General features: G+C 31.6%; 2 protein-coding genes across 8 annotated transcripts in view; both read right to left on the bottom strand.

The window, feature by feature from the left end:
• LOC126699312 (disease resistance protein RUN1-like) overlaps nt 1–13,457 on the bottom strand; it is a 77,648-nt gene that overhangs the window by 2,565 nt on the left and 61,626 nt on the right. The window lies entirely within an intron of this gene.
• LOC126699308 (TMV resistance protein N-like) overlaps nt 1–13,457 on the bottom strand; it is a 57,899-nt gene that overhangs the window by 30,331 nt on the left and 14,111 nt on the right. Inside the window, exons 1-2 of one of the 7 annotated variants that reach the window (XM_050397052.1) lie at nt 6,905–7,057; nt 6,522–6,619 (exon numbers count right to left, since the gene is read on the bottom strand). The exons of 1 other annotated variant lie outside the window; for it this stretch is intronic. In XM_050397052.1, coding sequence (XP_050253009.1) covers nt 6,522–6,525 — 4 coding nt within the window. In that variant the 5' untranslated portion in view covers nt 6,526–6,619; nt 6,905–7,057. Of the gene's footprint in view, nt 1–3,584; nt 4,550–6,521; nt 6,620–6,904; nt 7,058–13,457 lie in introns of those variants that run through there. 5 more of the 7 variants (XM_050397047.1, XM_050397053.1, XM_050397049.1 and 2 more) reach the window with 5 other exon arrangements.

The raw sequence follows: 13,457 nt of genomic DNA, 5'->3' as shown, positions 1-13,457 counted from the left end.
CCATTATAATCTGAAAACAATATTACTTTACAAGTCAACTTGTTTGAAACTTGCAACTTTTGAACTACAAGGAAAATATTCAACACCAAATACTAAAATTAATGCTTATTTCATACCATAGCTAGATTGATAAAAACTTATAACCTTGAAGTTTTGCTTCAAAATTCACAAATCACTGTCTCATAGACATTAACTCAAATCCACATAGAAGAGAGAAATGTGACAAGGTTACCTGAAGTAATCCTTGTATGCAATCCAATAGCACCAAACTCACTTGAAATTCATCCAACAAGAAATATTGTTAGTAAAACCTTATACCTCAGTATCTGTCTATACCTAGATCCCCTGTAAAAGTAGATCTTCCACTCCATTTTCATTTTGAAACAAGATGCACAGATATGCCACTTGAACAAGTTTCCAAATCATTGTAAATGAACCAAATATAAATTGATTAAAACATGGTTAGGCTGATTGAAATGCATGTACACATCTAATTGCCTAAGCCTTGATTGAAATTCATCCAATGAAAAAAAGATAGTCAAAGTACAAACAGCACTTAGGTGTCATCTTTGTCAATCATTATCATCACCAACTCTATATATCATCATCATCAAAATCATCATCACCAACTATAAGCACATCATCACGGACTATATGTACATCATCATCATCATCATCGACTATATGTACATCATCATCACTGGCTGCATATATGTGAAAACCTAAGTTAGTATGATGATAATTATTATAATAATTCACTCATTACTATCTATTTTGGAAGAATATACATGCTTGCGCATGGTGAGCCAATAGAAGAAAAAGAAAAATGACTTGACTTACTTTCCAATGACAAAACCAGATGTATAGTCAGAAAGAAAATAAGATAGAATAGGATTGGCCATTAATGGGAAGAATGTTTATAGAATAGGATGGACTTTTACCAATTAATTTATAGATGGATACTTCCCCAAAGCTCTTGATCAAACATTGTGCATTTGTTTCGTTGAACTCATCCACATCTTGCTTGTATATCAAACTGACCCCACATTTCCCCTTTATACCTATGGTTGATTTATCGGTCTTAAATATAACCTTAATCTTACTGCATTCACCATTCCCAACTTTAGCAAACCAATCATCACGAGACAAATACAATAGGCAAATATTGACGTCAAGTTCATTATTGACATCAACATATATCCGGATATTTTCAGAGGCACAGTGATTCTGAGGCATATCACCAAGGGCCATCACATGATACCCAACTATAGGTAGTGATGCCCAGAGAGCAAATCCTATCCATTTACTATTATACCAATTTGAAGCCTGCTGAGATGTCCAATAGATGGGTGGATCTCAACCAAACTATAGCAGCAAGAAAGTCTTAGTTCCTCAAGTATCGGAACACCTGAAAAGTCAGGTGTTCTAATGAGGTTTTGGGAACAACTAAGATCAATGAACTTTAAGTTGACTGAACGCTGTTACCAAAAAAAAAAAAAAAAATCAAAGATTATTCTTAAAACGTAGAAATTAATTTAATAAAACAGCTTTATAAATGAAAGGAAGAAGCTCAAATACATCGGGAGTGTATTTGTATTTGTAGCTACAAATTAAAAAATAAAAATAAAATAACAAAATAATAGAAACGCAATTAAAAAAAACAAAATTACCATTACTCCTTCCCAAAGATATTCAAAATCGCCGTGCTGCAAGTCAAGGTGAACAAACTCCACTCGTTGTTTGTGACTGGATGCCAAACATTTGAAAGGACAGTCCCTCCACCGAAGATATCTTAGGTTATTAGGAAGAGCAAGATGTCTTTGGTCATTAAGATAATCCATTCCATCAATTATCAGCAATCTAAGATTAGACATCTTTGAAAACCCTTCAGAATATTCTTCATGGTTGAAATCCTTTTCCCATCTTGAGACAACAATGGCTTGAATTGCTTTTGTTGCCTAAGATTTCAAAAGCAAAGGCTTGGTGATTTGCCTAATCAAATGATAATAATAATAGAATTATTTAAGTTTTATACCGTTTTTAAAGCTAAAAAAAAAAAAAAAAAAAAATCTACTCCCTCAGTTTTCATATATAAAACTCTCTAAAATATATATTTCTTTTATTCCTCCTCTCATATGGTGGGTCCAACCCCAAATGTAATACTTAAAAATAGTAAAATATACTTCAAATTATACCATTTGGCAATGCGATTTAGTGGAGAAAAAGAGAAATTTAAATGAAAATGCAATAAGATTGGTGTTTGGCTTTGCGTTTTTAAGAAAATTACATTTTTATAATAGAAAAAAAGTTGCGTTTTCAAATAGCAACTCATGGAAATCACTATAAAACTGCATTTTCACGTTGTAATTTTTCATATCAACAATAATTTCTACATATTTTACCAAACACTTAATTTCAATTTGAAAAACACATTTTCTAAACACAACTTCTAAATTTTTCAAAACATGAATTTTCATAAAACTAACCCAAACGGATTCTGAAGTGTCCCATTAGTACCAATAGATCATAGCACAACATCATATGTTGATAGTAAAATGTACTACATATTAAGGCCTATTAATAGATTGTGTTACATCTTTTTTTAAAGTCTTTTTTTCTTATTAATCTGTTTAAAATTCATACATTAAAACGAGAAAGGTGCACTTCCACCTTTTAGAAATTCAAGACCAACTAGGGAAAAAAATAGGAAATCACAACATTATTTTTTAAGTGATGGAAAGGGAAAATAAAGAAAATAAAGCCTACAAAATGATTTTTTTTATATTAAAAAAATGTGAAGATAGCCTTTTGTTAAAGTTAGTATCCAAGAGATGAATGATTAGATCATTGCATCAAGAAAATTAAATTCAATTTTGCAAACAATTACAAAGAGATATTACATTTTTTAAAATGTAAGATATCATCATTGACAATATATTAGCATGGTAAATGAATGTTTTATTCTTTATTTCATTACTTAAAAACTTCGGTATCTGCTTACCTATTGGAAATATTTTTGTTTAAAAGAACTAATTTATTGAACAAAATTATGTCACTATACCTGCTCAATCTTATTTGTTAAGATAAAATTATAGTTTTTTCATTGTTCTTACCTTATTGTTCTCCAATACAGAAAGCAAGTCCTTATCGAGCCATAACCTACTCTGCTTTCTAATATTTCCACCTGATTTTGTACGAACAATTTTTTCACCCATTTCTTGTAGTAGATCATGCATCCTCAAACGTTGGTTGTCATCAATGGTTAAGAGAGATTTTTCCATGAGAACACTTATACCAATTCTTGCATCAAAACCACAATTCTCTAATATCCATATTACTTGATCTTTCTTCCTCCCTCTAAAGAAACATGCAATATCTAAAAATATCTCCTTCCACATTTCCTCTAGTCCATCATAACTTATTTTAAGTATATCAAATATATCTCCTTTAGTTTTTTTTAAAACTATTCAATGCACTTTTCCATTCATCAATTTTTCTTCCAACCAAAAAGGAACCCAAAGTAACAAGAGCTAATGGAAGGCCACTAGCATATTCTACAACTTTCTGGGAGAGCTGCATATAACCTTCTTCGGGTTGCACCTTTTTGAAGGCTTTCCAACAAAAAAGTGTTAAGGCATCATCAGCATCTAAATGATTAGGCTTATATATTTTATGCACTCTATGTTGGACCAACACATGTTTATCTCTAGTGGTTATGATGATCCAACTCCCAGACCCAAACCAGTAATCCTTTCCGGCCAATTTTTCTAATTGGTCCTTGTGATTAACATCATCTAGGACAAATAGAACTTTTTTATGACGTAACCCACTCCTATTGATTTCTTCAACTCCTTCTTGAACATTGTTGATCTTTACCTTACTTCCCCCCAAAATTTTATCAAGCAATTGTCGTTGTAATTTATGCAGTTTACCTTTTTTTGATATTTCCCTAACATTAGCAATAAAACAAGAACCTTCAAAATGATCAGAAAACTTGTGATATATGGCACTAGCAAGAGTTGTTTTTCCCAGACCCCCCATACCACAAATCCCCATCATGTAAATATCATTCCCAAAATCTATATACGAAGGGATCAATTCTGCCACCATAGAATCTATTCCTATCCAATTTTTGTTAATGCTTGAGGATTTAGTACTCAATTTCTTCATAATTCTTTTCACAATGTCTTGGATAATTTCAGACTCAGCTGCAAAGAAGATAGAAAATAATAAAATGATGGTCCAAACCAATTATAAAACTTCAGGGGAGAAAGAAAAATATTACGCAAAGATAGTCCTTGGGAGATATATTTTCATGAATTAGTCCACTAATTTTCTTAGGTTAGCAATGGTATTGGATCCACTAAATCCAAAATCTATTTCGTCAAGAGATACATTGATCGAGCAAAAAATTAAGCATCTCATTTCATGCTTGATTGCTGAGAGAAACCTCATTGGAATATTTTAAGTTAAACATGCTAAATATAAATGTTTAAGACCCTTTGAGGTTGCTTGAGTACAAAATTTTAATAACAATGGCAATACTCAAAATTATCAAATTAGACAATTGAAAAAGCTTTGTATACCAGGTAAAAGAGTGAAGATGAGGTATTGGTTTCTATTAATCAAAAATAAAATTTAATGATTTATACCTTTGTGCCAACACAATCCCAAGCTTTTACTTCTATAGTCGAGGCCCAAAGGTATGCTATGTTTCTCTTTGAATAAAATCATTCAAAAGCACCCTAATATCAATGATAAACTCCTCAAAGTTATACTTCTTCAAATTAAATTATGTAAACAATTGGTTTGGGAATGGGAATAAAATAGATAGATTGGTTTGATATTTTTTTTAAACCGAAATAATGAATGAGCCAAAATTAAATCTTTATGAAATTGGCATGCCAAACTTGAATCCAAAACATAACTTGGCAAAAGTTAATTTGGGATGGTCGCATCATGTTGAGTTATAAAAGTGTTATAATTCTCCAAAATTTCACTTTGAATGACTTTAATTCTTAAGGGGCCAAAGAAGAATTTATAAAAGTTTTCCTATGAAATAAATGCTCCATTTGTTTTGACTAAAAATATTTGTAAGAAAATTGACTCATTGTCATGTATTTGGTAGCAATATTGAAAATGAGCTAATAAAACATTTTGTATTTTTTTGGGTCATTTGGGAGCCTCAAATGTTAATATTGACCCTAAAGTCTGAATTTATTCGAAAATTTTATTTTTTAAAAAAAGCATTGGGGGAAAAAATTCACAGATAGTCAATACCGGTCAACTGCGCATTAATAGCGGTCAATAGTCGAACCGTGATGAGAGAGGAATTGTCTTTGGAGTTTGGAGAGTTTTTGACGTTGCAAAGTTTATTTGTAATGATTTGTTAAGTAAAATGTTTTGGAATCCTTTTTATCTTTTGTTGGACGACTTTTCAAACAATAAGAAAACTTTATCCACTTATATAAGAGGAAGCAAAAGATCTAGCTATAGGCCATCTCCATATCAAGGATTATATTATATTAAAAAAGAATATAATATAAAAAATTAATGTCAGCAGATTTGATTCTCAAAAAAAAAAAAAAAAAAGGTCCGCAAAAGTGAGATATATAAATTCATGAATCAAGTAATTCCATTTTGATCTTTTCATAGAGCTTCCCTAAGCCCAAATTCACAACCACTTCTACTGTTCCTAAAAATTTAACAGAATTTTAACTAGCATACCATGATATAGTTCAATCCATGTATATTATTATATATTCTCTTAGCTAATTATATGCTTCATGGTAAATAAAAGAAGCTTATCATTTGAAATTCATGGAAATTACCTATTTTGAAGATGCAGATCACAACCTTTGATATCAGCCACTTTTTTTAAAGTATCTCTCCATGTTTCCACCTTCTCTATGTTATCCTTAAAGCGTTTCCGGTGATCAATGAAGGCTTTTTTAAAAGTTCCTATTTGTTTCCGTACAACAGATGGGCTCACATCATAAAAAACTGGCAAAACTTTTAGTCCCATTTCATCCTCGCATTGGATAATCTTGGTAAGCTCATCCAAACACCACGTAGAAGATGCATAGTTTCTTGAGAGAATGATGATAGCAAACTGTGATTCTTCAATTGCTTTGAAGAGCTCAGAAATACGTTCTCCTTTCTTGAGTTCTTCTTCATCCCTAAAAGTAATAATCCCCTTTCCTTTCAAAGCAACATATAGATGGTCAGTAAATTTAGTACGGGTGTCCTCACCCCTAAAACTAAGAAATACGTCGTATTTTATTTTTGGCTGACGTGTTGAAGAAGAAGATGGTGACGGCAATGACTCTCTTTTACGCTTCCTTGAATCTGTTGGAAATTTAGATAAAAGAAGTACAACCAATTAAAAATAAAGAAAAATATATAATTAAATTAGGGAAGAAGAAAACGATGTGAAGTAGGATTTTAATTTCAGGCAGGGAGTGAAAGAATAGTAATAAAAAGAGAGGATTGTGTGTTAAAACTTAAAAGTGAGAACTTACCCATTTGTGAGAAGGAATTACAGCAGCGATCGCCTCCAAAACCTCCTGAAAACACTCCTGTTTTTGCTTTTTTTTTTTTTTTTGCAAAGAAAGGACGACTGAAAATTATTTAACTATAGGAAATGAGACAAATATAATTTAATAGATTTTTTGAAAAAAAAAAAATTCTACGGAATTCATTCATTTCGTCGGTAATGAGAAAACCAAAACCAACTCGAGGTTTAAACCTTTAAACAAACAAAAGTTGAAACTCTTGCTTCACGGCAATTAGTGAATTAGGAAGAAGAAAACAATTTGATATAGATTTTTCATTTCAAGAAAGAAAAAAAAAATGAAAGGAAAGAAATAAAAGGGATAAATAAGTGTTCAAAATGACAACTTACAGAATTGGAAATTGAAATAACAGTAGACTAGTAGTGATTGATTGTAATGATCGAAACCCAGTTGAAACAAAGGCGGATCCAATTGGTATTAGATATCTATTGGCTGTTTAATAAAGGTATGGACTCTCTTCTTTATTTCTTCGTGTGCTTGTGTCCACTACTCTTCCTTTTTATATTACTTTTTTAATTTATTTATTATTTTTTAAATCTATAAAGGAGGAAGGAGACAGAGTAGTTTCGTGTTAACCAGCTAGAGAGATGTGGTGGTGGTGGTGGTGGTGGTGGGCGTATGGCTTACCTACCAAGTATGAGAGATTTCCATCTACAAGGAAATTTCCTCCCTAGTTTCCTCGTTCATATCCTTGAAGAAGAAAAAAGTAATACTTTTTTATTTAGCCAAAATTTATGGTAAAATATAAAAACTATCATTATAAAAATTCATTGCTCTGGCTTTCATCTCCATCTCCATGTCTCCATCTCTTTTTTATATTTTCGATAAACTTCCTTCTTCATTTCTAATTATTATTTATTTTTAAAAAATTAATTGTTATTTTTCTATTATGGATTATTCAGATACTTCTTTATGTATATAGAGGCCGTTTGGATTCAGCGTTTTCCGCTGAATCCAAGCTGTGTTTTTCCTTTTTTTTTTTTTTTTTCCTCACTTCACGTGTTCCAGGGACAATAAATACTGTAGCGCACTATAGCAATACTGTAGCAACACTGTTTGTCACTGTTTAAGTATTAAAAAATATTAAAAATGGGTCCCACGGTACTTTTCACACATTTAAAAATTATTCTGCTACAGTGTTTTCAGTTTTCAGTTTTCAGTTTCAGCAACAATAAGCTCAATCCAAACGGACCCATAATATGTTGAGTAGATAGGAATGAATAAAATTTCACATTAAATGATCATGAAAATAGTGAATTATTATTATAATATAATTTTATCCAAATTCATAAACTTAATTTTTTTAAATTAAACCGTGTATTTTATATTATATTTTATGCTCAATTGGAATTTGTTATTTCTCCTATTCGTGTGTGTTCACAATTTCATGCCATTCTTTCAGTAGAGCCAATTACACTTGTACCCTTTTAAAAAAAGTGTAAAATGTTTTATGTGCTTGAGCAAATTGAATATTTTAAGAAAATCTTGATAGCTTATGATATTAACTCCAATCTCAGAGGCAGATTGGATTCATTTTCATTTTAGTTTTAATTAAAAAATTATCATTTAGGTTTAAAAATTTTAATTTTGTCCAATTATTCCTTTACATTTGCAATAGTTGTGCATGCCATCATTCCATCCAATGGCCTTACAGAGTTTTTTTATTTAATTTTTTTCTAGAATTTAAAATTAAGATAAAATGAAAGTTTAAAAAAAAAATACTAATGCTTAACTAAAAGATAACACTAATTCCCTCAATCTAATATCACAGATTCACAGCCACCACATAGTATCAGCACATCGTCACCACACAGTAATATTATTAGATAATTGCCTGTTTAATAAAGGAATGGACTCTATTCTTTCTTTCTCTATGTGCTTGTTTTCACAACTTCAATGGAGATTCTAGCCTTTTGCCTTAATTTTTAAAAAATTTAGCAATATGCTCCTATTTCGAAACTATATAGGGATATGCCCCTGTTTCGATACTCAATTACTTTAAAATCGAGTTTTAATGAAATACTCGATAAGTAGAAAATCAAGTTATGCCCAATAAAACTATTAAAAAAAATGCTTGGAACTCGATTTTAGGGAAGTCAAGTTCCAAAATGCCGCTATAGGGCTTTAAAAAGTCACTATAGGGCTTAAAAACGCTACTATAGGGCTCCTTGAACCTGGTATGGGAGCTTATAAATTTTTTTTTTTTTTACAGAAAAACGCCGCTATAAGGCTTTAAAACGTCAATATAGGGCTCCCTGAATGGGGCGACCACACTTCTAAAAAAATTTACAAGAAAACTCCGCTATAGGACTTTAAAACGTCACTATAGGGCTTAAAAATGCCACTATAGGACACCTTGAATATGAGCAATCACACTTATAAAAAAATTTGTAGGAAAACGCCGCTATATGGCTTTAAAATGTCACTATAGGGCTTCAAACCGTATATGGCTTTAAAATGTCACTATAGGGCTTCAAACCGCCACTATAGGGCTCCCTGAATATGGGCAATCACACTTATAAAAAAATTTGCAGGAAATCGCCGCTATAGGGATTTAAAACGTCACTATAGGGCTTAAAAATACCACTATAAGGCTCCCTGAATATGGGGCGATCACACTCATAAAATATTTTTTGCATGGAACTCGATTTCCTGAAATTCAAGTTCCATGCAATTTTTTTTTTTTTTTTTTAAGTTTGATCGGGCATAACTCAATTTTCTACGAATCGAGTATTTAATTGAACTCGATTTTAGGGTAATCAAGTATCAAAACAGGGGCATGCCCCTATATAGTTTGCAAACAAGGGCATATTGCCAATTTTTTAAAAAATTAAGGATAAAATGCCAGCATCTCCCAACTTCAATATCATCTGTTTCAACTCAAATCAACAACTCTTCTACTTAGTCTTAACTCTTTTTTTTTTTTTTTTTTTGATGGGACTTAGTCTTAACTCTTAAATGCCTATTTTCCTTCGTTTCTTTTTTGGCGAGGCAGAAGGGTCGAGATTACCAGCTACTACTACATGAAAGTCAATTCATTGATAATGATTCCCCCACTTTATATTTTTTTTTCTTTCTTTAGAATTATAAATAAATAAATAACTAAATGGGGCAAAGTAATTCCATGGTAACCAGTGATAGAGCTTATAATTGAAATTTCATTATAAAGACATGAATACATGAAAATTATTTGACATGTGTTCAAATCCCAATGGATTCAACGCACTAGATTTAAGTTAATTCCTTTACTTTGAAGTTTCATTCTAAGTCTCCTCAGACTTGGAAAAGTTGGTCTTTTATTTATTTATTTATTTTTTTCAAACCCATTACCTCCAAACTGAAGTGAGATGAAGCACATCTATTTCTTATGCTGTCTCTTGTGCTATATGATCCCCAATCTTAAGTTATGGTACAAATTCAGGAATCCATCAATTTTTTTTTTTTTTTTTATGACACAATCCTGTTATTAGTCATAATGAATTAGGAAAATGCTAAAAACATTACAAGTTTTATTACATAAAGTTTACAAATTGATGTGACAATAAATGTAATTAGTAGGTTTTGATCACCGTATAAATGAATATTTGAAGGTCTCTTTGTAGTTGGTGACACATCATTTGATAAGCTTAATGTAATAAAAGTTGGTAATGCATGGACCACTACTCAATGAATTATGGCTATGTAGATACCGTAGACAACCTTTTCTTTCCAAAAGACCATAAACCAGATTGCTTTTTTTTTTATTTTTTAGCAAATTATGTTTCTTTTACCCAGCCTGTCAACAAAGCTGTCAATCATCCTCTAGAAAACTTAAACACAAAGAAAGAAAAATTTTGATCAAAATAATACCAGGTCAACACTCTCTAGAGTCATTCTCCGAAACTCCAAGCCAAGTTTTGTCCACAACATGTCAACAACAGCCCACACGCACGAAACAAAAGTCCGCCTTTCACGCTACCGCTCGACGGGAAACACTCTAGAAGGGAAGAAACTCAGCGTATTCATGTCATCTTCAAAGCAAAAGGGCAAAGAAAAAAAAAATGGTATGAGTATGACATCGATGGAATTGGTGATTTACTTGGCACATACAAAGTCTTCTTTAATTTAACAAAAAGACAAAAGTCTTCTTTTTTGGTAAAAAGGGAAATATTAGGTAAGGCTGTATTGTAAGGTGGTGAGACTTTGCGTGTGTGGCTGGGTCAGCACGGACGCAACTAACGTGTGGGCTTGGGGGGCCATGACCCTAGATTTTGAAAAAATAACTAGTATATATCTACCCGAAAATTCTAACTAGTCAAAAATCATATGTTGTTGGTTTTTTTTTTTAATTAAGATTTTTTTTCAACTTTTCTCTCTCTTTTTTTTTTTTTAAGATTTTTTTTCCACTCAAACGTGTAGGTCCTCTTATAAAATGAGGAACCATCTTCGTTTGAATATTTTTCTCTTGTAATTATTATCTAATAACAAGAATTTAGAAAGGTCATTTAATTGCAAGTTGTGTTTGAAAACTTGAATTTGGATATAGGTTTTGATTTTGAATCAATAGATTTGACATGCCTCAATTTCAAATCCATTGATGTGGCCAAAAATCCTGGGATATGAATTTGGTCAAGAAGTGCCTCCATCCATGTGGCCAAATAAATTTTGCATCTCTCCAAACTTTGCAAATTGGTTTGATCTTGTGATAGTCACCACAACTTTTTTTAATAGCTACAAATAAATGAATAATAATAGAATACGTTATCTGATAGACAGAATTGCAATAGGTCCTATACAACTTTGTACCACAATTTAATTAAATAGTGGTAATAAAAGAGAGAAAATGTTAATGGATGTTCTAAAGGTATTGGTTTAGGAAATAATTTTAGAAACTTTTATAGAAAAAGAAAAAAGAAATTAATGTTTTTTTTTTATGATTTTTTATATTTCTCTCAAAAGTGGTGTCAAAACTTTCATTAAATGGTTTATTAACAATTCTTTAAAGACACCCGTTAACAATATCTTAAAAAAAGATCTTCTATATCTCACAAGCATTGAAGCACCTTAACCTCCTATCAAGTTCCACATTGTGTCTGAGTTTCTATGATTTTGTACCATCAAAACTAAAACTATACTACAAATTAATATGACGACCACTTTTCTGTTGAAAACTCTGCTTCACATGTAATTATTTGCTATATCAAAAATTTGGAAATTGAGTACCAATTGTTAGGTACCAATGTTAGGTACCAATGGCTCAATTTTCCAACTCTACACCTAACTAATTTCTATCCTTTCATAATTCCTTCAAACCCTACTGATCACAACAACGGAAGAATCTTCTAAAGAGCAAGGAAACCATATAAACTTCTCCGAAATTCACAACTCATGCTCTCATTGAGATTAACTCAAATACACTACATGAAAGAAATGTGAGAAAGGTACCTATAATAGTACAGGTTGTAGGCGATACGACGGCAGTAAGTTCAATTGAACTTTATTATATTTTATGAAAATAGTAAGCTCAATTGAGCTTTACAATATTTTATGAAAATCATAATAATTGAAACCATATAAATCATATCTTTTTTTTTTTTTTTTTGAGAAATCATATAAATCATATCTGATAAGGACTAGAACCCATCAAAGAAAAAAAAAAAAAAAACACTGTATACACTACTACACCAAGCTTGTCACTCTATTTCCTATACTGACTTGTAATCGTGGCATTTCTCTAATAAATATACTTATTATTTGTAAATGACAGTGATTTTAATTAACTAAATAAGAAAACGGTCTCCTTTAATTTTTATTACATTGATTAATGAAAAGGTTGCACTTTTCTTTACCCAATTTTTGTCCATGATGCAATCAAAATTGTTACCTTGATTTCTCAATCAAGAATCTTTGAAATTTGATTCTAGAAAAGGAAAAAAAAAAAAAATTTGAACCCCCTTTAAAAATTCTATAAACCAAACACTTCTTAAGGCCCATTAATGAGGAATCACTATGTGACAGGCCAAGAAGTGAGCTATTATTTTGTTGCACCCTACCAAAATTTTGTACTCCTAAATCCCAAATTTAAAAAAAGAAAAAGAAAAAGAGAAAGAGAGTCGTAACTAAATAAAGGATCAGAGCCCATTATTGAAATTAGCCCAAATCCACAGCAACTGATTTGAGAGAGATGGAAAAAAAAAAAAAAAAAGAATTGCAGATCTGAATCCGACCTACGATAGTATACATAGATTGGGAGATCCGAAACCTATTTAAATAAAAATAAAATAAAATCTAATCCTAATTCCTAACTATAAAATTAACCCCGCCACCTTTGGCTTTGTCTCTAGCTCTCATCCCCATTCCAAATCTAGAAGATTCGTCAAATGTCAGGTGGGTCAAGTTCAGGGTCAGAGTCAGGGGCAAAGGAGAGTTTTGAGCGAAAAAACTTAGGTGCTCCGGGAGCAATGCTCCCTCCTCTCACATGAGGGGTGGGCCCCACATGTGGGTCCCACCATGGGGCCCACCCCTCATGTGAGAGGAGAGAGCATTGCTCCCGGAGCATGTAAGAATTACCCGAGTTTTGAGATCGTTTTCTGTGGAATAACTTTGGTGAGTGTCCCTTCCACCCTCTAACAGGACATTTCCTCTTGAATATATAGGGCTCTTTTACAATCTAAAAAGAATATTATTTTACAACTGAACTTATTTGAAACTTTCTCCTTTTGAACTGCAAGGAATATATTGTTTCATAAACATTATCTTAAAAACACATAGAAGGCAGAAATGTGATAAAGTTACCTGAAGTATTGCTCGTAGGCCATCCAATAGCACTAGCCCACTTGAAATTCATCCAACAAAAAAATTGTATTACAAAAACCATGTAACTCCTTATCTATCAAGAGCTAG

The sequence above is a fragment of the Quercus robur genome, chromosome 9 (assembly GCF_932294415.1).
Source record: "Quercus robur chromosome 9, dhQueRobu3.1, whole genome shotgun sequence".
Classification (NCBI taxonomy): domain Eukaryota; kingdom Viridiplantae; phylum Streptophyta; class Magnoliopsida; order Fagales; family Fagaceae; genus Quercus; species Quercus robur.
Note: the sequence above shows the minus strand (reverse complement) of the source record. Positions and strands in the feature narration are given on the sequence as shown.